Below are 21,457 nucleotides of genomic sequence, written 5' to 3'. Positions count from 1 at the left end.
AAGGCCAGTAACCCATATGCCTTTTTGACCACCCTGTCCACCTGTCCTGCTGCCTTCAAGGACTTGTGTACCTGTACTCCAAGGTCCCTCTGTACCCCTGTCTTCCCTAGGGTCCTTCTATTCATGGTGTACTCCCTCTCCAAGTTATTTCTGCCAAAGTGCATCACCTCGCACTTTTCAGGATTAAATTCCACCTGCCACTGCTCCGCCCATCTGACCATCTCATCTATATCTTCCTGCAGCTTGCAGATCCCTTCCTCGCTATTCACCACCCCCCCCCACCTTTGTGTCATCTGCAAACTTGCTGATCATGCCCTGTACGTTAACATCCAGATCATTTATGTAGATTACAAACAGTAAGGGACCCAACACCGATCCCTGCGGCACCCCACTGGACACCGGCCTCCAGTCACAGAAGCACCCTTCTACCATCACTATACTTAGAATGATTGTGCCTTGTGCATAGTAGGATTGTTACTGAACTGTATGCAAACAAAAATCACTGTATTTGCAAACACATGACAATAAAGGACCATTGAACCATCAACAATATCACAGCAAATTAATTTTTGAAACAATAAAAAAAATGAGGCTTTTTAAGAATAACTATAATCTGAATATCAAGAGAGCAGGGATGATTTATAACTTAAAGATGGAGTTTCACACATGCCTCAAATAGCATCAATCTATCTTTTGATTTTACAATTCCAATGCTGATCTCATTAAATGAAACAGAACTACCAATGCAACTTTATGCTTATGCTTTAGAATTATAAGATTTACATTTTTCCCAATATTGCAGGTATTTGGCAATGGAAAAGTCAATGGAGAGCCAACCTGGGCCCTACTTTTAACAGCCATCATCGCTGAACTTGGAATTCTGATTGCTTCCCTTGACATGGTGGCTCCCATTCTTTCAATGTAAGCGGATTTTGTTGTAAATTGTATATCTTAAGCAGTAATTTCATCTTTATTTTTCATCAGTTTCACTAATTTCTCCACCTTTTGTATATCCCTTCATTTAACATTCTGTTTCCCCATCTCATTCTTTTCTGGATCTGTCATTTTCCAAAAAAGGAAACATGCATTAATATTTTTTTTATTAAATAGGTCAGAGATATGAGCAGAGGGCTGGAGGCAGGTTTGAAGAGTTGTGGATTGTGAAGAAAGTAGTGGGGGGGGGATGGTAGGTTGCGGAGTGGAGGAATATCCATTTTTGACCATAAATATATACAGGGAGGAGATATGAGCCACTTGTATCTGGCATTTTATTTAATACTAGACCAAGTGGACCCCTTGGGCCCAAACCTCTCCTGCATTGGTGCACCACCCTGTCCTCCCCCACCCCCCCCCTCCCCTGTCTCCTCAACCCCCCCCCTCCCTTCTCCCTTCTCCCCGCACTCCCCCTCCCCTCCTTTTAAACTTTAAAATGTGAGTAACTTTAAAAATATAACACCGATTTCAATAAAACTACTTGCATTATCATTAAAGTGACAATGGTGAGTAAGGTGGGCCTAAAATTGTCACGCTATCGTTCACCGTTTTGGCTGAAGTTTAGTCACAAACAAGATAACAAATGAGAGTTTTAGTATATAGATTACCATTTTTAAAAAGTGATCTGTCCTTTATGTTTTGCAGGTTTTTCTTAATGTGCTACTTGTTTGTCAATCTGGCCTGTGCAGTGCAGACGCTTCTACGAACCCCTAACTGGCGGCCCAGGTTTAAATATTACCACTGGTAAGGTGCTAAATCTATCAACTATTCTCTTTTTTGTTTAACTGAGGCACCAGTAAATCTCTCATTCGCTTCATTCCCTTTAATCCAGATGACTTTAATTGCCAGCTGAACGGTTTGTCTATCGATCGGTGTGACTGGTAGCATTTGACGTCGTACTTTGTTGCAATGTATCTTCAGTTATTGCATGAATTCATCTCTGTATCTATCTGCAGTAGTTGCATGAATTTAAGCATGATGGAGCTGAACAAGAGTAATTTCAGTATTTAATTTTTCAATTGATCAAAACAACATGAGTATTTAATTGAAGTGATTTAACCATTTTCTTTAGTACATCAATTCGCTCCACTAGAGTTCACCGTTTGCATCTAAGGCCTACAAAATGACAATAGAGATAAAGTTGTACTTTAATGTAAGAAAATAACTGCAGATGCTGGTACAAATCGAAGGTATTTATTTCACAAAATGCTGGAGTAACTCGGCAGGTCAGGCAGCATCTCAGGAGAGAAGGAATGGGCGACGTTTCGGTGGGCACGGAAGGAAAATTGTTCTGAAGGGCACGGAAGGAAAATTGTTCTGAAGGGTACGGAAGGTCGCCCATTCCTTCTCTCCAGAGATGCTGCCTGACCTGCTGAGTTACTCCAGCACTTTGTGAATAAATACCTTAAAGTTGTACTTTAATTGTCGTTTTGTTTTTCTTGTAGGGCTTTGTCTTTTTTGGGAATGAGCATGTGCCTTGCATTGATGTTCATTTCTTCATGGTACTATGCTCTTGTGGCTATGGTTATTGCCGGAATGATTTACAAGTATATTGAATACCAAGGGTAAGCATGAAACGAATTTACTTGATTACTCGATGTTCAAAATATCTTTTTTTCCTTAAATTATTTCTCTGTTCTTATTTCTAAAATATCTACTTATAACCACAAGGATTCAGACACTTTATACCAGAAGCTTTAAAATGAAAATGGACAGCTGGAATTTGGCATTACCATGTGCCAGAAAGCATGGTGTGGATAACACAGGCTATTTCTGTTGCCACTATAACATTTCTGAACACTTGTTTTGCTTTTACTCAATCATTTGTGTTTCTTACCATAATTTTACTACCCAAATATATTTTTGAAAAAGTTCAGTCTCTAATAATACCAACGGTAAAATAATCACATTTGATGGATTCATGTCATCCTGATCATTAATATCACTTGGGTTGTTACAGAATGATACTGACGTGATGGCTTTACAGGTTCCACATGTAAAGCTTAAAAGCCTAACAATAGTCATGTTTACTTCCCACACTGCTAAATATTGTCATTGGAAAATGTAGCCTAGAAATGCCATGAAGTTGCATGAGTGAAACTGAACAAGAGCAATTTTTGCAATTTATTTTTCAATCGACCAAGGCAATTTAGTTGAAATAATTTTAAACATTTTCTTCAGAATACGAATTCTCTCCACTTGAGTTCACAGTTAACGTCTAAGGTTCAGTTGTCTTCTGATGCCAATCACAGATGAAATAAAGCATTCTTAAAATGTGCAACTTCTGACCACTGCCCCATAGAGGGTATAAAAAAAACTATTTTGTGATGAATGTGAGCAAAAGGGCCTGCTTCCATGTTGTAGCTCTAAACTAACACTCGTCTCTACTTAATGCAAATAACCAAGTATATTGGGACGATTGTCCCACCGAAATCGGCATACATAGTTCAATGTTTGACTGTATATACACCACTCATTGGTCACTGCAGTCAATGTGGTATATTCTAATTACTGATCCAACGATTTGTGTTGTAAACTCACCAAAAAGCATAGGCATGGATATCCAACTTGTGACATTCGTCATCAATGTGGATTTGTATCTAAGTGATAGAAGCAGAATTAGGACATTTGGTCCATCAAGTCTACTCTGCCATTCCATCATGGCTGATCTGTCTCTCCCTCTCAACCCAATTCTCCTGCCTTCTCCCCATAACCCCTGACACCCGTACTAATCAAGAATCTATCAATCTCTGCCTTAAAAATATCCATTGAATCCATCTAGCTGGATTTAGCGCAGAAGTCAAATCAGTCTATCCAAAGAAGAAAAGTAGATCATCATGTTTCCAAGATTCTATTTGTGCTGAGCAAATTTACTCCATTTCTCATGGGTGAATCATTCTAATTGCTCTGCTCCAGAATGATTTGGTGTTTCTGCTGCACTGCACTTTGAGGGTGGATGATGCGGTGATCTCTGAGGGCCCGAGTAATTTTTATTTGAGAAAATGAGAGGTCAGCAGAGAATAACACAAGTTCCAGAAAAAAACATTCCGTGGATTAGAGGTGGTTCCATGTTGTAGGACAAAACCAGTTCTCTCTTTGGTGCCAATGGATTGCTGCCCTTGGGGCCAAGGAGAAAGTTCATTGGTATCTCATGATGCAGTTAAAGTTGCTGGAAGCCCTCATCCATCAGGCAACAATGTTCACCTCGAGGATCAGTTTGGCTCAAGGATCCCTTGAGGATCAGTTTGGCTTCTGGGAAACATAAATTATTCACTTCTGAAAAACAAAACTTTCCAATTTGCACATTGCCCTGATAACCTTTTTGTCTGCCTCAATTTACTGGTTTAGTAGTGTACTGAGCTGCTAATGTGGTGGGTATTGTGTTACAGAGTGGCACAGCTGGCAGAGCTGCTGCCTGGCAGCACCAGAGACCCAGGTATGATCCTGACCTTGGGTGCTGTCTATGTGGAGTTTGCATGTTAGAGTCATAGTCACACCGTACGGAAATAATCCGTTCGTCCCAATTTCCCCATGCCAACCAAGATGCCCCATGTACACTAGCACCACCTGCCTATGTTAGACGCATATCCCTCTAAATATTTCCTATCCATGTACCTGTCCAAATGCCTTTTAAATATTGGTATAGTTAATGCCTCAATTACCTCCTCTGGCAGCTCATTCAATACCCACCACCGTGCTCTCCCTGCGACAATGTAAGCTTCCTCCGGGTGCTCCGGTTTCCTCCCACATCCCAAAGACATGTGGGTTTGTAGGTTAATCGGCCGCTGGTGTGTAAAGAGTGGTTAAGAAAGTGGGATAACGACTAGCGTGGACACGTGGGTTGTCGTGGATTCAGCAGGCCTGACGGCCTGTTTCCTTGCTGTATCCCTAAACTAAACTAAAACTTGCATGTTGAAAGTTTGATTTCATAGCAAGTGTATATAAATATTTTAAATATCCCGTTGTACAGTGATCTACAAGGATGATGTAAATGCCAATTCACGACCGTGCCAAGTACTTTAACCAGATTTGACCGTATGACCACCTAGCTCTTCGATGTTATCTTTCCGCAGTGCTGAGAAAGAGTGGGGTGATGGGATTCGTGGTCTGTCCCTAAGTGCAGCTCGTTATGCTTTACTGAGATTGGAAGAAGGTCCTCCTCACACTAAGAACTGGCGGTAAAACAATTACAACTCCATAATGTAAAGCTGTAATGAAGGTCTTAAATGATCTAGTTGTATTGTGTGACCTCGGATGTTTAAAAAGATGCTAGAAGCTTACCTCAATAAGGGTTGCATTATTTCAAAGTGAATGATTTTCTTTCAAACGTGACAAAAGAACTTAAATCTGAATGCTTAATCAAGATGATTGTTCTGTTTGAATCTGTAACATATTTTACACCACTCCTCATTTCATGTAGTCTTGCTCTATTTAGTGTGAATACTATTTATAGTTGTATAGAAAAATAAGACCCAGATATGCACATTTGACCAACTTTATAATCACATAAGAATCGTAAGTGATCCATTGATCTTATTTACATTTTACCAGCTTCCTGCATGTTAGCATTTATAAATATCTGTAAAAGCCAAACACTGCCACCTCCCTTATCTCACAAAGTAGAGATTGAACCTACATTCAGTTCCTCTTGCTACACTTCCTTTTTTTCTGCTTTGTTTTTGAAGCATACTTTATATTTGCTGTGTTAATAGTCGTAAACGGATCATTTACCCTTCAGGCCTCCACATGCAAGCATTTCTGCAGAAGCATTAGCTCATTTCCCTCTGGCAGCATTCCTATGCTTTCTCTGGCCCTCCCCAACCATCTCCATTGCACCCTATGCCTATCTTCTTCCCCCCTCATTTTACCACATGCTGCCCCCCACACTGTAAAAATCCATATTTACATTGGTCTATAGGTCTACCAGTGCATTGATCTAAGACAATGTTTTGGTTATTAATTACTAAACAACCGAATATTATAATTTGGTTTTGGGTGGAGCCCTTTCATGAAAATTAAATACTTTATTTTCTTTAATCGGCTTCCATTTGCCCTCATTTGCCATTTGCCCTCATCCCTCCATAACTGGTTTATCCCCGGCAGAGCTTGATATTGCTATTAATAATGCTGTTATTTTCCGAATTGATCAATGGTTTCTTTCCTAGGCCTCAGTTATTAGTCATGTTGAAACTTGATGAGGATCTTCATGTGAAGCATCCCAGACTGCTGACATTTGCTTCCCAGTTAAAAGCCGGCAAAGGTCTTACAATTGTTGGTACAATCATTCAAGGGAATTTTTTGGAAAATTATGGAGAAGCGCAGGCTGCTGAACAGGTATCAAGTTTGTGAAAATTTTGTATTCGGCAACTTCCTATCAAAGTGATTTTTTTTTTCTTGCCAGAATAGGATCTTGGTATTTTCAAGTATTTTATATTAAGGCACAAAGACTGAATGTGGCCTGCCATTGTTGTGCTAAATAAAATTGGCAGTCTGATATTTAATGGTGGCACCAAGTTTGTGCTTTATATTTGCCTGGATAATTAATGCAAAGACCAATTTTCTCCTTATCTTGGAGATTAAATTTATTACAGATGATTTTATAAATGTCTTATTTTTAAAAAAGCAAAGGGCATCTACTGTTTTGCAAATGCATTTTAAGAGGGTCAGCAAGGCAGAGACCAAGATCGATTTGTGATTCATGAAAATTGTATCACCGATGATACATTGTGCACACTTCTTAAAACACATTCTCATTACAGTAGAATGTAGTTGGGTATTTTAGAAACTTGAGTAATAAAGTTTTCTAATTAATAATACCATAAGATTTGTTGAAGTTTTTCATATTCTGCATATATTTTGAAATCATTTATTCTAAGGTCATCAAAATTCTTTGAAAATTACAATCCTTTCTTTCACTGTCCCATAAAGCTGAACATAACCAATTTTAAATCTCTTAAGATAATGTTTAATTTGTCTATTAACCTGTTCAATATAAAACTGGTAACTGTGATAGGCCTAAAGAATACCAGTGGAGCAATTTGATATTTATTAAAAAATGTTATGTGCATGTTATGCAGTAGTTCAAATATAATTACACTTTGAATTACTTGCATTTAGACGATCAAAAACATGATGACAATTGAAAAGGTCAAAGGATTTTGCCAGATCGTGGTTTCTTCTAAGGTTCGAGATGGCATTGCTCATTTAATCCAGTCGTGTGGACTTGGAGGAATGAAGCATAATACAGTGGTCATGGGTTGGCCTTACGGCTGGAGGCAGAGTGAAGATCCCAGGGCTTGGAAAACATTCATAGGTAATGTTTCTTAGCATCTTCAGTGCTTATATTGTTTATCTTGATCTGATCTGCAACAATAGGATTTTGTCTCCAATTTTTAGCAATTCTATTACAGTCTCCAAATTATTCTGCCCCCGTGGAAGTGGAGGGCAGGTCATCTTATTGGCTGAGTGCCCGTAACACCCTGTTGGTGTGTTCTAGCAATGAGTGGTTCTTTCCAGCCATCGATGGACCTACGGATTACTGACCGAGTTCAACAGGCTGACTCACAGAGCACTCTTAAATAGACACAAAATGCTGGAGTAACTCAGCGGGACAGGCAGCATCTCTGGAGAGAAGGAATGGGTGACATTTCGGGTCGAGACCCTTCTTCAGTCTGACAGAAGGGTGTCGACCCAAAACGCCACCCATTCCTTCTCTCCATTTCATTCCAAAGAGGAAGAAAGATTCCAGGGGAGAATAAGCCAACCATGGCTGACAAGGGAGGTCAAGAAGAATATAAAAGCAAAAGAGAAGGCATATAACATTGCAAAGATTAGTGGGAAGCCAGAGGATTGGGATGTTTTTAAAGAACAACAAAAGGGAACTAAAAGGACAATACGGAGAGAAAAGAGGAAGTACAAATGTAAGCTAGCCAATAATATAAAAGAGGATAGCAAGTGTTTCTACAGATATATAAAGAGTAAAAAAGAGGCAAGAGTGGACATTGGGCCATTGGAGAATGATGCAGGAGAAGTGATAACAGGAAATCAAGAAATAGCAGAGAAATTGAATAACTTTTTTGCAGCAATCTTCACAGTGAAAGGCACCAGCAGTGAGCCAGCAATCCTAGAGAGTCAGGGGGTGGAAGTTAGTGGAGTGGCGATTACTAAGGAGAAGGTGCTAGGAAAATGGAAAGGTGTGAGGGTGGATAAGTCACCTGGACTGGATGGACTGCACCCTAGGGTTCTGAAGGAGGTGGCCTCAGAGATTGTGGAGGCATTAGTTGTGATATTTTAAGAATTACCAGAGTTAGGAGTGGTTCCTGAAGATTGGAAAATTGCGAATGTCACCCTGCTGTACAAGAAGGGAGCAAAGCAGAAGAGCGGAAACTATAGACCGGTTAGCCTGACTTCGGTGGTTGGTAAGATTTTAGAGTCAATTATTGGGCCATTCTTAGTCACGTGTGTGACCAAAAATGTAAAAAAATTACAGAGTACATCTCTTATTCTGAAAGCATTACAGGTATATTGTTTTGTACTGTATATATGACTTATATATGTTGAATTTTTTCAAGTGAAATTTTTATATGTTACACTGATAATGGTTGTTTAGAGTCCGAGGTCAAATATGACTGGTCACATGTGTGACCTCACACGGAAGTATTTTTTTCCATCTCATTTTTATCCTACAAACTCTGAATTTTAAAAAGCTATCTTTAACTGACATGCATTATAGTTCTGTAGGTAGGAAAATAGCAATGAATAAGATTAATATCTTAAGAATTTTTTTATGTATTTATTACTTTATGTGTAAGAAAATAACTGCAGATGCTGGTACAAATCGAAGGTATTTATTCACAAAATGCTGGAGTAACTCAGCAGGTCAGGCAGCATCTCAGGAGAGAAGGAATGGCCGATGTTTCGGGTCGAGACCCTTCTTCAATCTGAAGAAGGGTCTTGACCCGAAACATCACCCATTCCTTCTCTCCTGAGATGCTGCCTGACCTGCTGAGTTACTCCAGCATTTTGGAAATATTACTTTATGTGATGACGTCTGGTCACGTGTGTGACATTTTGGTTCACTTTCCAAAGAATGGCCCTATAAAGGATGAGTTTACTCAGTACTTTGAAATTCACGACTAAATAGACCAAAGTCAGCATGGTTTTGTGAAGGGAAGATCTTGCCTGATGAATCTGCTGAAGTTCTTTGAGGAAGTTAATAGCAGGACAGACAGAGGGGAGGCTGTAGATTTTGGTTTACCTAGATTTTCAGAAGGTCTTCGATAAGGTGCTGCACGTCAGGGTGCTAGGGACGATGGGAGCCCATGGTAGTAAAGGGAAGATACTAGCATGGATCACGAGCTGGCTGGATGGCAGAAGGGAAAGAGTTGCTGTAAAAGGTGCTTTTTCTGGTTGACTGCCAGTGACTAGTGGAGTTCCGCAAAGGCTTCTCTTCACGTTTATTAATGATTTGGATAAGGAGATTGAAGGCTTTGTGCCAAGTTTGCAGATGATGCTAAGATAGGTGGAGGGGCAGGCAGTGTAGAGGAAGCAAGGACTCTGCAGAAGGACTTGGACAGGTTAGGAGAGACGTGGGCAGAGAAGTGGCAGATGGAATTCAGTATAGCAAAGTGCAAAGTCATGCATTTTGGTAATAAAAATATAAGCATAGATTATTTTCTAAATGGAGAGAGAATCCGGAAATTGGAGGTGCAAAGGGACTTGTGAATGCTGGTACAGGACTCCCAAAAAGTTAATTTGCAAGTCAAATCGGTAGTAAGGAAGGCAAATTCAATGCTAGCATTTATATCAAAAGGACTGGAATATAAAAACAGAGGTTATGCTGAGGCTCTAAGGCACTGCTGGTCAGGCTGCATTTGGTGTACTGTGAGCAAATATGAGTCCCATATCTGAGGAAGGATTTGCTTGCTCTGGAGAGGGTCCAGAGGAGGTTTACAAGAATGATTCCAGGAATGCGTGGGTTAGCATATGGTGAGCGTTTGACAGCATTGGGCCTGTACTCGCTGGAGTTTAGAAGGTTGAGGGAGGACCTCATTGAAACTTACAGAATAATGAAAGGCATATATAACGAATGTTTCCACTGGTAGGAGAGTCTAGGGCCAGACGTCATAGCCTCAGAATTAAAGGGCGCTCTTTTAGAAAGGAGGTGAGGAGGAACTTCTTTAGTCTGAGGGTAGTTAGGGTAGACTGGGTGACGAAATCTCGCCCAAAAAACTTGTTTTTTGGATGACAAATAAAGATATCCTGAATCTGTGGAATTCATTGCCACAGAGGGCTGTGGAGGCCAAGTCAGTGGGTTTTTTAAAGGCAGAAATAGGCAAATTCTTGATTAGAACGGATGTCAATGGTTATGGGGAGAAGGCAGGAAAATGGGATTAGGAGGCAGAGATCAGCCATGATTGAACGGCTGAGTAGACTCGCTGGGCCGAATGGCCTAATTCTACTCCTATGACTTGTAAACTTGTGAAGCATGCATAACTTTGTGTGTTAATTTGCAAAAGTCTTTTTTCGGCAAATTGATTAACTGCTCGCAAGAAGATAACTGGGCCCTTATTTAAATTTTAATTTCCTTTGGAGACCTGTATCAGTTGCAACTCTAAAACTACAGCAAATGACCATTTGTAAACATCGAGGAATATATTTTACTGCTGGTTCCTGCAAATTTGCATTTGTCATTATGCAAATAAATTTCTACTTAAACCATGTGGAAAGTTAGTGCAATCGGCATTGCAAAGTGAGAGCTTCATTGAGTGGAATCAGCATTGACATAGAATTGGATAATAGCTGGAAAGTACATCACATTACTAGACATCCATTTTCCTCACTGACTTTGAGTTATAATAATAATAATAATAATAAGCATTTATTTTATGTAGCGCTTTACCAGGTGCTCAAAGCGCTTTACAAAAACAGTCATAACATAAAAACAAACAGACAAACTATCCTGACGGAGAAGCGGCGAACAAACAGCGCCAGCGTCCTCTCACGTCAGGGTCCGGCAGTAGACAACAAAAAGCACAGGACACACAGATACAATTTTAACACAAACAGCCATCACAGTGATTTCTCCAGGCACACCCTCACTGTGATGGAAGGCAAAGAAAAGTCATTATCTCCTCCTCATTCTTCTCCCGTGGCGCCACGAGGCAATCGAGGCTCCCAACTTTTGAAGCCCCCACCAGGCGATGGAAAGTCCCAGGGCCGAGCCGAGCCGAGCAGGCCGATGAAGGTCCTGAGCCCCCACTGGGCGATGGAAAGTGCCACGGCCAGGCCATGCAGGGCGATGAGGGGCCTGCGAGCGGGTCGATCGTACCTCGCGCTCCGGGGCGGTCGAAGCTGCTACGGCTGGAGCTCCCGAAAGCCGGTCGCCAGCCAGGGACCTGCGAACTCCCGATGTTGCGGTCTGCAGGGCCCACGGCCGAAGCCTCCGAGATGGTAAGTCCAGGCCCTGCGACCGGAGTCTTCAAGGTCGATCCCAGCTGGAGGCCGCCGACTCCATGGTGTTAGGCCGTAGCGCGAACGGAGACACAACACGGTAAAGGTCGCATCTCCGTTGAGGAGGAGATTAGAAAAAAAATGTTTCCCCCACCCCCCCACCACCCCCCACATATACAGAGTTAAAAATAGAACAAAACGTACATTAAACGATGACAATAGACAAAAAACAAAAAAAAGACAGAGAGACTGCCGGTGAGCCGCAGCTGCAGAACACAGCCACGCCACTGACAGCCCAATCCTGTAAAATTATCCCTTTACTTTTCTTCATTTATAATACTGTACATTTCATTTACTTAGATTGTCCTCCAATTTATGGAGATGTTTTAAATTATATTTATTAATTAAGTTGCATTTAAAAACCCTGTGAAAGTCGCCTAGACTTATCTATGAAATAATTCAAAAAGCACAAGACTCAGTTAAAACTTATTACTTTTACACCAAGGTGGGAGAAGACAGAGAGACCTGAGTGCACTGTTGTTCACTCAAAAAGCACCTGCTTCTGTCCTCTCAAAGAATACCCCGAATACAGGCAATATTTATACAGCTCAAAGCAGCACACAAAGCACATCCAGTAATTTTCCACAGTTCAGTAATTTTCCACAGTTACATGACATCATCCAGTCTTAACAATAACATCATAGAGTTCCCATAATATAGTTCCTTTAATTGTGTTAGGGAGTCAAACAGGAGTAAAGAGGAGTTGCGTAGCTAAGATGATTAGAGAGGCACCGTTGTGCGATAAGGAGGCACCATAGGATCTAGTTCAGAACATTGGAATATCCTGTCCTCAATAAACCGTGAGAAACAACTTCTAAACCCTGAGAAACAACTTCTTATCCGCAGGTGTCTGGTACCGTGAAGGCCGACTTCCCACGGGAGCATATTCAGCTTAAAATGTCTGCCATAGTTAGCACAAAATGGTTTCCACAGTTTTAACCCTTACGACCCCAGGTCAAAGAATTGAGTTCATAGTATTTGTGCAGCCTCAGGCGGCACTGTCACACAGCGGGAGAGTTGCCACCTTCCAGTATTAGAGACCGGGGTTCGATCCTGACTACGGGTGCTGTCTGTGCGGAGTTTGTGTGGTCCCCTTAGGACCGCGTAGGTTTTCTCCGGTTGCTTCGGTTTCCTCCCACACTGCAGGTTTCTAGGTTAATTGGCTTTGGTAAAATTGTCCCTAATGTGTAGGATAGTGTTAGTGTACTGGTTGACAGGACCCGGTGGGCCAAAGGGCCTGTTTACGCACTGTATCTTTAAACTAAACTTATAATGAAGAACATGAAACAACTTGATGGCTAGAGAGCTGGGATAAATGTAGGGGTGTACCTGCCCCAGAAGAGAAGAGATCACTCGATGATAGCTCACTGCCCTCAACTGAGCAATGCTCTTGAGATGGGGGAACTGACAAGGTTGCAAATAAAAATGTTTCATGTTATATTGTGAGTAACATTAGTAAATTTGCAGATGACACAAAGCTGGGTGGCAGTGTGAACTGTGAGGAAGATGCTATGAGGTTGCAGGGTGACTTGGACGGGTTGTGTGAGTGGGCGGATGCATGGCCGATTCCTGTTTAATGTGGATAAATGTGAGGTTATCCACTTTGGTGGTAAGAATAGGAAGGCAGATTATTATCTGAATGTCAAGTTAGGAAAAGGGGAAGTACAACGAGATCTGGGTGTCCTAGTGCATCAGTCACTGAAAGGAAGCATGCAGGTACAGCAGGCAGTGAAGAAAGCCAATGGAATGTTGGCCTTCATAACAAGAGGAGTTGAGTATAGGAGCAAAGAGGTCCTTCTGCAGTTGTACAGGGCCCTAGTGAGACTGCACCTGGAGTACTGTGTGCAGTTTTGGTCTCCAAATTTGAGGAAGGATATTCTTGCTATTGAGGGCGTGCGGCATAGGTATACTAGGTTAATTCCCAGAATTGCGGGACTGTCGTATGTTGAAAGACTGGAGCGACTAGGCTTGTATACACTGGAATTTAGAAGGATGAGAGGGGATCTTATTGAAATATATAAGATCATTAAGGGATTGGACACGTTAGAGGCTGGAAATATGTTCCCAATGTTGGGGGAGTCCAGAACCAGGGGCCACAGTTTAAGAATAAGGGGTAGGCCATTTAGAACGGAGATGAGGAAAAACCTTTTCAGTCAGAGTTGTAAATCTGTGGAATTCTCTGCCTCAGAAGGCAGTGGAGGCCAATTCTTTGGATGCTTTCAAGAGAGAGCTAGATAGAGCTCTTAAGGATAGCAGTCAGGGGGTATGGGGAGAAGGCAGGAACGAGGTACTGATTGAGAATGATCAGCCATGATCACATTGAAAGTTGGTGCTGGCTCGAAGGGCCGAATGGCCTACTCCTGCACCTATTGTCTGTTGCCCATGCATACGTTTCTATTACTATTTGGTCATTTTTTTCATGGTTAATGAGAAAACGCCAAGTTTGGTAACACTCGTCTTTTTTTTTTACAGATACAGTCAGAGTCACGACGGCTGGTCATCTTGCTCTCTTGGTGCCAAAAAATGTTTCCTTCTACCCAAGCAACCACGAGCGCTTCACCGAAGGCCACATTGACGTTTGGTGGATCGTGCACGATGGAGGCATGTTGATGCTGCTTCCATTTCTTCTCCGACAACACAAGGTGTGAAATATATAGATTAAAATGATAAAAATCACATCTGGATAATCGGTAAATGAATGGTTGCAACCAGAAGACGATATTTGGATTGTGGAACTGCTATTTCCAAAATTCTATATGCAATAATGGTTTTTTTGCAGCTTATGCTGTTGACAACTTTCTGATTAAGCGATTCGAGCCTATGCACGTTAGTTTGCAATCTTTAACACAAAATGCTGGAGCAACTCAGCAGGACAGGCAGCATCCCTGGAGAGAAAGAATGGGAGAGGCAATGTGCCTAAGCATTGACTAGCATATCGTGTGTCTCACAAATAAAATTAAAATGTCATACGGTGGTGTAACTGACAGAGCCAAGGTTGTGTATTTGTAGGTGAATTAGCCTGTGTAAAACTGCTGCTAATGTGTAGGGAGTGGATGAAAAAGTGGGATAACATAAAACTATTGTGACAGGTGGCGTGGACTCAGTCGGACTCAACTAAGCTAAATACTGGGAGACCCAATGACCTTGTTGACAGATTTGTATGGCGAAGTGACAAGTAATATTTGTGCCATACATTGTACTAGCAATGAACATTTTCAAATGAAAGAGAACCTGGTCACATCCTTTCAATCTTGCCTTCCATAACTGCCACTGAACTTCCCACTCAATAATCTAAGTCTTACCATTTTTTATGGGGAAGGGTCTGGGGAAGGGTCTCGACCCGAGACGTCACCCATTCCTTCTCTCCCGAGATGCTGCCTGGCCTGCTGAGTTACTCCAGCAGTTTGTGAATAAATCGATTTGTACCAGCATCTGCAGTTATTTTCTTATACCATTTTTTATAACTTTACTTGAACCAGTCACCTAATTCCCTTGGCTACAAGAATAAGAGGTCAAGTTTCATAATACTAGTGACTCATTTTCTGATTCCCCAAGTTATTTCTAGCATTTGCAAATCAAGAAACAAGGAACTGTAGATACTGGTTAATACACAAAAGGACACAAAATGCTGAAGTAACTCAGCATGTCAGGCATCATCTCCAGAAAACATAGGCTATTTTTTGGGTTGGGACACTTCAGACTGAAGAAGGATCTCGACTCAAAACGTCGCCTATCCTTGTTCTCTGGTGATGCCCCCTGATCCTCCGATTTACTCCAGCACTTTGTGTATTTTTTAAAAAGAAAATTGAGTACTAGCTACTTGAGAGAGTCCAGTTCCAACAACGCTCCAGAAACGATAGGTAATCAAAACTATTGCAAAGTTTAAGAAACATTTAGACAGGTACATGGATAGGACAGGTTTAGAGGGATATATATATATGGGCCAAGCACAGGCAGGTTGGACTAGTGTAGATTGGACATGTTAGTCAGTATGGGTAAGTTGGGCCGTAGGGCCTGTTTCCACACTGTATGACTAGAAGTGAAATTACACTTTTTCTGTACATTTAATGGAAATATGGGGCCCATTGTGAATTTTTTATTTAGTTTGAACTTTTGTTTCCTGCCTGGCTAAAGTGTACGTTGACCTTGAATTGTGATTCTGTGCAGGTCTGGAAGAAATGCAAGATGCGCATTTTCACAGTGGCCCAAATGGATGACAACAGTATTCAAATGAAGAAGGATCTTGCAACTTTTCTTTATCACCTACGCATTGAAGCAGAAGTTGAAGTTGTTGAAATGGTGAGGAGCAAAGCAGACAAGACAGTCTGCTGCAGTAGACTAACGCTTTCATTAAGAAAATCTACATTCTAGTAATGATATCCAATTCTACCCTCAGCATGGCAGTGATATTTCAGCTTATACCTATGAGAGGACACTCATGATGGAGCAACGTTCACAGATGTTAAGGCAGATGAGGTTGTCCAAGACTGAGAGGGAAAGAGAGGTAAGTTACAATGATTTTGTAATCATCAAGCTCGTTTAGTTTGTAGATACAGCGCAGAAACAGGCCCTTCAGCCCACCGAGTCCGCACCACAGAAACAGGCCCTTCAGCCCACCGAGTCCGCACCACAGAAACAGGCCCTTCAGCCCACCGAGTCCGCACCACAGAAACAGGCCCTTCAGCCCACCGAGTCCGCACCACAGAAACAGGCCCTTCAGCCCACCGAGTCCGCACCACAGAAACAGGCCCTTCAGCCCACCGAGTCCGCGCCGACCAACAATTCACACGCACCAGCACCATCCTCTACGCACTAGGGACAATTTACAATCTTTACTGCGTCTGATTAACCTCCAAATCTGTACATCGTTGGAGTGTAGGAGGAAACCAGAGCATCTGGGAAAAACCCACGTGGTCATGGGGAGAACGTACAAACTCCGTACAAACAGCAGGATTGAACCCAAGTCTCTGGCGCTGTAAGACAGCAACCTTACCGCTGCACCACCGTGCCGGTCATCAGTGTATCTTGGTCGCAAGAGGTTTTGTGAATAAATACAAATTTACAATAGGCCTGGTGGATTGATCTAAACTGAAAAGAAGCATTATCCTGGACTGTGTCTCAGCATAGATGTTGGCTTTTAAAAGCTGCTTCTTTGATAGATTATACTGTTGCACCGTGATAATCAGCTCAATTGTATTCTTGCACCTTTACTGATAGGATTTCTTCAGCATCATATCACATTCGGTATCCTGGTAATTTCATTTGGTTCATCCTCTAATTACTTCAACACGTAAGACTGGAAAAAAATACCTTCCATAAGAGTTGTATTGGTATATTCAAACTGATGTGATTTTAAATGATGCATTTCCAAACATCAGAATCCCATGGCAACAACATCTATTTCATACACGTCAGTAATTTGTATAAATTATTTAGGATTCTGTTTCTTTTTACTTGTCATTATTCAGATCAGAATTATTGATGCTTGTGCATATTTGTAAGACTCTGGGGGAGAATCTCTCAGATAGTGTGCCATTAGACTTTGACAATTCTAAAGTGCAAAGAAAGACTTTTTGTATTTCATTGCAAGCAGTTCTGCATTACCAGAGAAAGATTAAAGTCTGATTTGCGCCTGATATTTTATAGATTCCTTTTGAGTTGGGCCTGATAGTTTATAGATTCCTTTTGTTCTTGAAATGCAGATTGCCAAATGAAATATTGGATATTCTTGCATTAGTTGAGTTTGGTTTATTGTCACATGTAGCGAGCGAGATACAGTGAAAAGTTTTGGTTGAGTGCTATCCAGTCAGCAGAAAGACAATACATGATTATAATCGAGCCATCCACAATGTACAAATACTTGATAAAGGGAATAATATGAATTGAGGAGATTAAGAAGAGCATAGTTAAAGAAAGAGATGCTGCTGTTGGAGTAGAGATTTAAAAGAGTCGAGCGATTATAATGCGTGATTGCATATCCACTTGTGTGAGGAGCACATAGTCGCCTGGCTTGGACGCCATCTTGGATCTTATTGAGTGGAGATCATTGAGGGAATGGGCAACTGGGTTAGTCTTCAGGAGCTAAACAAGGCAGCCATAAATTCTATTTCAGTGGGGAGGAAGCTGAGAACAACCAGTTCCCTCTGGCCTGTCACTAAAACTTGCTTTCACATGCTACTTCAAAGTTGTAGGAGCATTAGCACCTTCAAGAATATACTTTGCTGGAGCTGAACCCAAGGTACCCTACAGGGAGGCCTGGGATCTCTTCTTAGCCCAATAAATTGTGGTGTCCAGTTATTCCAAAATGCACATTTTTGACAGGCAAAGCCTGGATCATTTCCCGTCACTTCTCCAGCAATGTTGGTAACCTAAGCAACATGTTATTTTGTGTTGCATTTATTCCAAGATTTTGCTTTGAGGGAATAACCTTCAGAGAACTTTGGCCCAGCAGTGCGCCTTTGGAGTGCTGTGGGGTTGTAGTGTTCATTGAAAACCGAGTGTAAATAGCAGGACTAGATTTATGTATTTAAGAAACCAGCATGCTTAATCTAATGAATCTTGTCAGCAGCCCAGACGTTACGCTCATTAACACTAAAGAGATCAGCAGATGGAGGAGCATTTGAATATTATATTCCAACATCGGAAAGGAAATCTGTGTAGAAATTTATGATATAAAGTTCTTAAGAAGACTACTATGACTACTTGTTAACTTGTAGAAACAAGGAACTGCAGATGCTGGTTTATACCAAAGAGAGACAAAGTGCTGGAGTAATTCAGTGGATCAGGCAGCATCTCTGGAGAAAAGATGGATGCCATTTCGGGTTGGGACCATTTCGTCTGAAGAAAGGTCCGGACCTGAAAAGTCACCCATCCTTTATCTCCAGAGATGCTGCCTGACACGCTGAGTTATTTCAGCACTTTGTACTACTACTTGTTAACTGTTTGTGAATGTGCAGGATTCTCAATGCCGGTTATATATAGCAGATAATGCACCCTTTCTTAAAATGGCTTTCCTTAACTATTTTAAGAATATATTTATAATCAACAAAATACTAAGGTTATTTTTTTTTTTTTAAACATCTCTCGCTGTTTTCTTCCAGGCTCAGTTAATAAAAGATAGAAATTCATTAATCCATCCAGTCAATGTGTACATGGATGAGGAGGAAGAGTTGCACATTTACCCTGAGAAGATACAGATGACGTGGACAAAGGAAAAATGTGAATCCGAAAGAAACCGGAGTGGTGCCAACACCCCAAACAGTTTCAGAGAATTAATCAGTATTAAGCCGTAAGTGTCACCTTTCTCAAGCAGAAAGCATTCTCTGAATAACTCTTCATGAACGTGAAACAACTTCCTCCTTCTATGAACCAGGTACTTGCTGTTGTATTATTTTTTTTGCCTGGAGGAACATTGTGTTAACATACCAAAATCTAACAACAGAATCAGAATTTAGGGTGGCATGGTGGCGCAGCGGTAGAGTTGCTGCCTTACAGGGCTGGAGACCCGGGTTTGATCCTGACTACGGGAGCAATCTGTACGGAGTTTGGATGGTCTCCCCATGGCCGCATGGGTTTTCCCAGGAAGCTCCGTTTTTTTCCCATGTTTGTAGGTTAATTGGCTTCAGCTTTTTAAATAATTGGATATTGTCCCCAGTGTGGAGAATATTGCTGGTGTATGGGGGGATCTTTGGTTGGCATGGACTCGGTGAGCCCAAGGTCCTGTTTCTGCACTGTATCTCTATCCTTGTCCCACTCAGCATTTGTTTTACTCAATCGGCGTGATCCATGTGAACGGGTCACACTTTTCATGCCAGACATTGCGGGTGGAAAGTTTAGTTCTGATCCCCCCACACACTAGCCCTTCTCTGCAGCATGACCCTGCTTCACCACTCACTGAGTGATGAATCCAGTTGTCACCCCCTCATCTGATCCACAGCTCTTCTCCAACCTCTGCTCACCGGGTGGAAGACTGGGATGAACATGGCTGATGAAGACCCGATTGCTTGTGTTGTGACTTTGATCAAGAACTAGCCCCACAGTAATCCCACACTATTCTCTGTAAAACCACAAGCTTCCAGTTTCACCCGAGGAGTTACCTTGGAAACTGAAAAATATTTGCATCTTTTGACACTCTATTAAATAATGTAACACATAGTTTTAGCTGGCACAAAATAAACTTTTAACTACTAAATGCGACTTTATTTTGTAAAATGCTGATGGACAAGTAATTTTGTTCTGGTGAATCTGAAACTCTATCCCATCAACATAATTATTTTTATAACATTCATTTCTATAATATGAGATTTCTTAGGAATGCAGTTATTGCTTTATGGCAGTACCACCTGTAAGTTTTGGTGCAGCACCTCAGTGCATTCTGTACTTTGTCGGTAGCTCAATGTACAGATTAACTAATATGTACAATGTATGAATGTATTCTACAAGGATGCTGCTTATTATTTTTCAGAGACCAATCCAATGTAAGGAGAATGCACACAGCAGTGAAGCTGAATGAAGTCATCGTAAATAGGTCCCACGATTCCAGACTAGTTTTGCTAAACATGCCAGGACCACCAAAAAATCAAGATGGCAATGAAAACTGTATCCTTTGTCAAACATTTTCCCATTTGGCTAAAAGGAGAAACCAAATGATATTTCAATTGCTTTTTGGCATTCAATGTTCATCCATAAAAGTGCACCAATATCAATAGTCGTTTATTTGTCACATACACACAAATGTGCAGTGAAATGAAACATTACCCGCAGTTGAACAATAAGACCAATAAGAATAATCAATAAAAATGCAATAACACATACAATCACAAACTAACACCAAACAAAAAGAAACATCCATCACAGTGAGTCTCCTCCAGTCCCTCTTCACTGTGATGGAAGGCCACAATGTCTTTTCTCTTCCCCTGCTGTCTTCTCCTGCGGTCAGGCTGTTGGAGTTGCCATGTCGGGGCGGTCGGTACTCCCGACATTGAAGCGCCGCGCCGGACGGTGAAAATCCCGCGGCCTATTCCAGGCCGCGCCAGACGGTGAAAGGTCCGCGGCGGGCCGACCCAAGCCCCGCGATTCGGGACGGGCGAACACGCTGCCTCTGCCGCTGCCGGAGCTCCCGATGTCGGCCCCCACCCAGGGGCCTGCGGGCTTCCGACGTCCACGCGGCCCGCGCCGGAGCTTCCGGAGACGAGTCGCAGCCGCTCCCGCAGCATCCGCAGGCAGCCAGCGCCGCAGGTGGTGAGTCCGGGCAGCGGGCTCTGCGAACCAGAGCCCCAGGTGGTCCCAGGTGCATGGCCGATGGTAGGCCGCAACTTTAGTTTAGTTTATTGTCACAGTGAAAAGCTTTTGGTGTTTGCTGGCCAGTACTACTTTCTAAATTAATGAACGCTTTGGCTTTGTACTTTGGCTGTTTTAAACCCAAAATTCTTTTGTTGGTTACATTTATGAATATTTGCTCTAGCTTCTTCCTTTCTGCAAATACAGGCTGTGAAGTTCAGGGTAAATGTGCAGACCTTTCCCTGGTGAATAGAGAGAAGAATAAAATTGACAAAAGCCATTAAGAATTTGGGAAGGTATCAGGGACTGGTGCCTTAACTTTCAAGCCCAAGGGAAGAGCTCTCTGTTTGGGCCTCGACTGGTGAAACTCAGATTACTCCAATTTATTGTCCAAGCCTTACTGGATCATCATTATTATTATTATTGGACAACTGTTCTCCAAATCATATACATCATTATCATTGATTGGGTTGATCCTGAGAATTTACACTCTCCGACTGTTGGTTCAAGGTACAGAAGGGATATGTTTGTTGAAAACCTGCAATATAGAAAATGCTGACAATATTTCAACAGACCAGGCAGCATCAGTAGGTAGGCAATGGAGATGAAAGTTCACCAACCTAAAACATTAATTTTGTTTTTCACATCATAAATAATGTCTGACTTGCTGAGT

The 21,457-nt window shown here is 41.7% G+C and overlaps 1 protein-coding gene across 2 annotated transcripts in view; it reads left to right on the top strand.

The window, feature by feature from the left end:
- The window catches only part of slc12a4 (solute carrier family 12 member 4), a 75,572-nt gene that overhangs the window by 50,143 nt on the left and 3,972 nt on the right, over positions 1-21,457 (top strand). For both annotated transcript variants that reach the window (XM_078400370.1, XM_078400371.1), the window contains exons 13-23: positions 803-921; positions 1,639-1,737; positions 2,439-2,558; positions 5,067-5,171; positions 6,159-6,327; positions 7,111-7,306; positions 13,978-14,147; positions 15,673-15,804; positions 15,902-16,009; positions 18,606-18,793; positions 19,970-20,103. In XM_078400370.1, the coding sequence (XP_078256496.1) occupies positions 803-921; positions 1,639-1,737; positions 2,439-2,558; positions 5,067-5,171; positions 6,159-6,327; positions 7,111-7,306; positions 13,978-14,147; positions 15,673-15,804; positions 15,902-16,009; positions 18,606-18,793; positions 19,970-20,103 (1,540 nt within the window). The remainder of the gene's footprint in view (positions 1-802; positions 922-1,638; positions 1,738-2,438; positions 2,559-5,066; positions 5,172-6,158; positions 6,328-7,110; positions 7,307-13,977; positions 14,148-15,672; positions 15,805-15,901; positions 16,010-18,605; positions 18,794-19,969; positions 20,104-21,457) is intronic.

This window comes from Rhinoraja longicauda, chromosome 6 (genome assembly GCF_053455715.1).
Source record: "Rhinoraja longicauda isolate Sanriku21f chromosome 6, sRhiLon1.1, whole genome shotgun sequence".
Classification (NCBI taxonomy): domain Eukaryota; kingdom Metazoa; phylum Chordata; class Chondrichthyes; order Rajiformes; family Arhynchobatidae; genus Rhinoraja; species Rhinoraja longicauda.
This window is presented reverse-complemented; position numbering and strand designations above follow the sequence as displayed.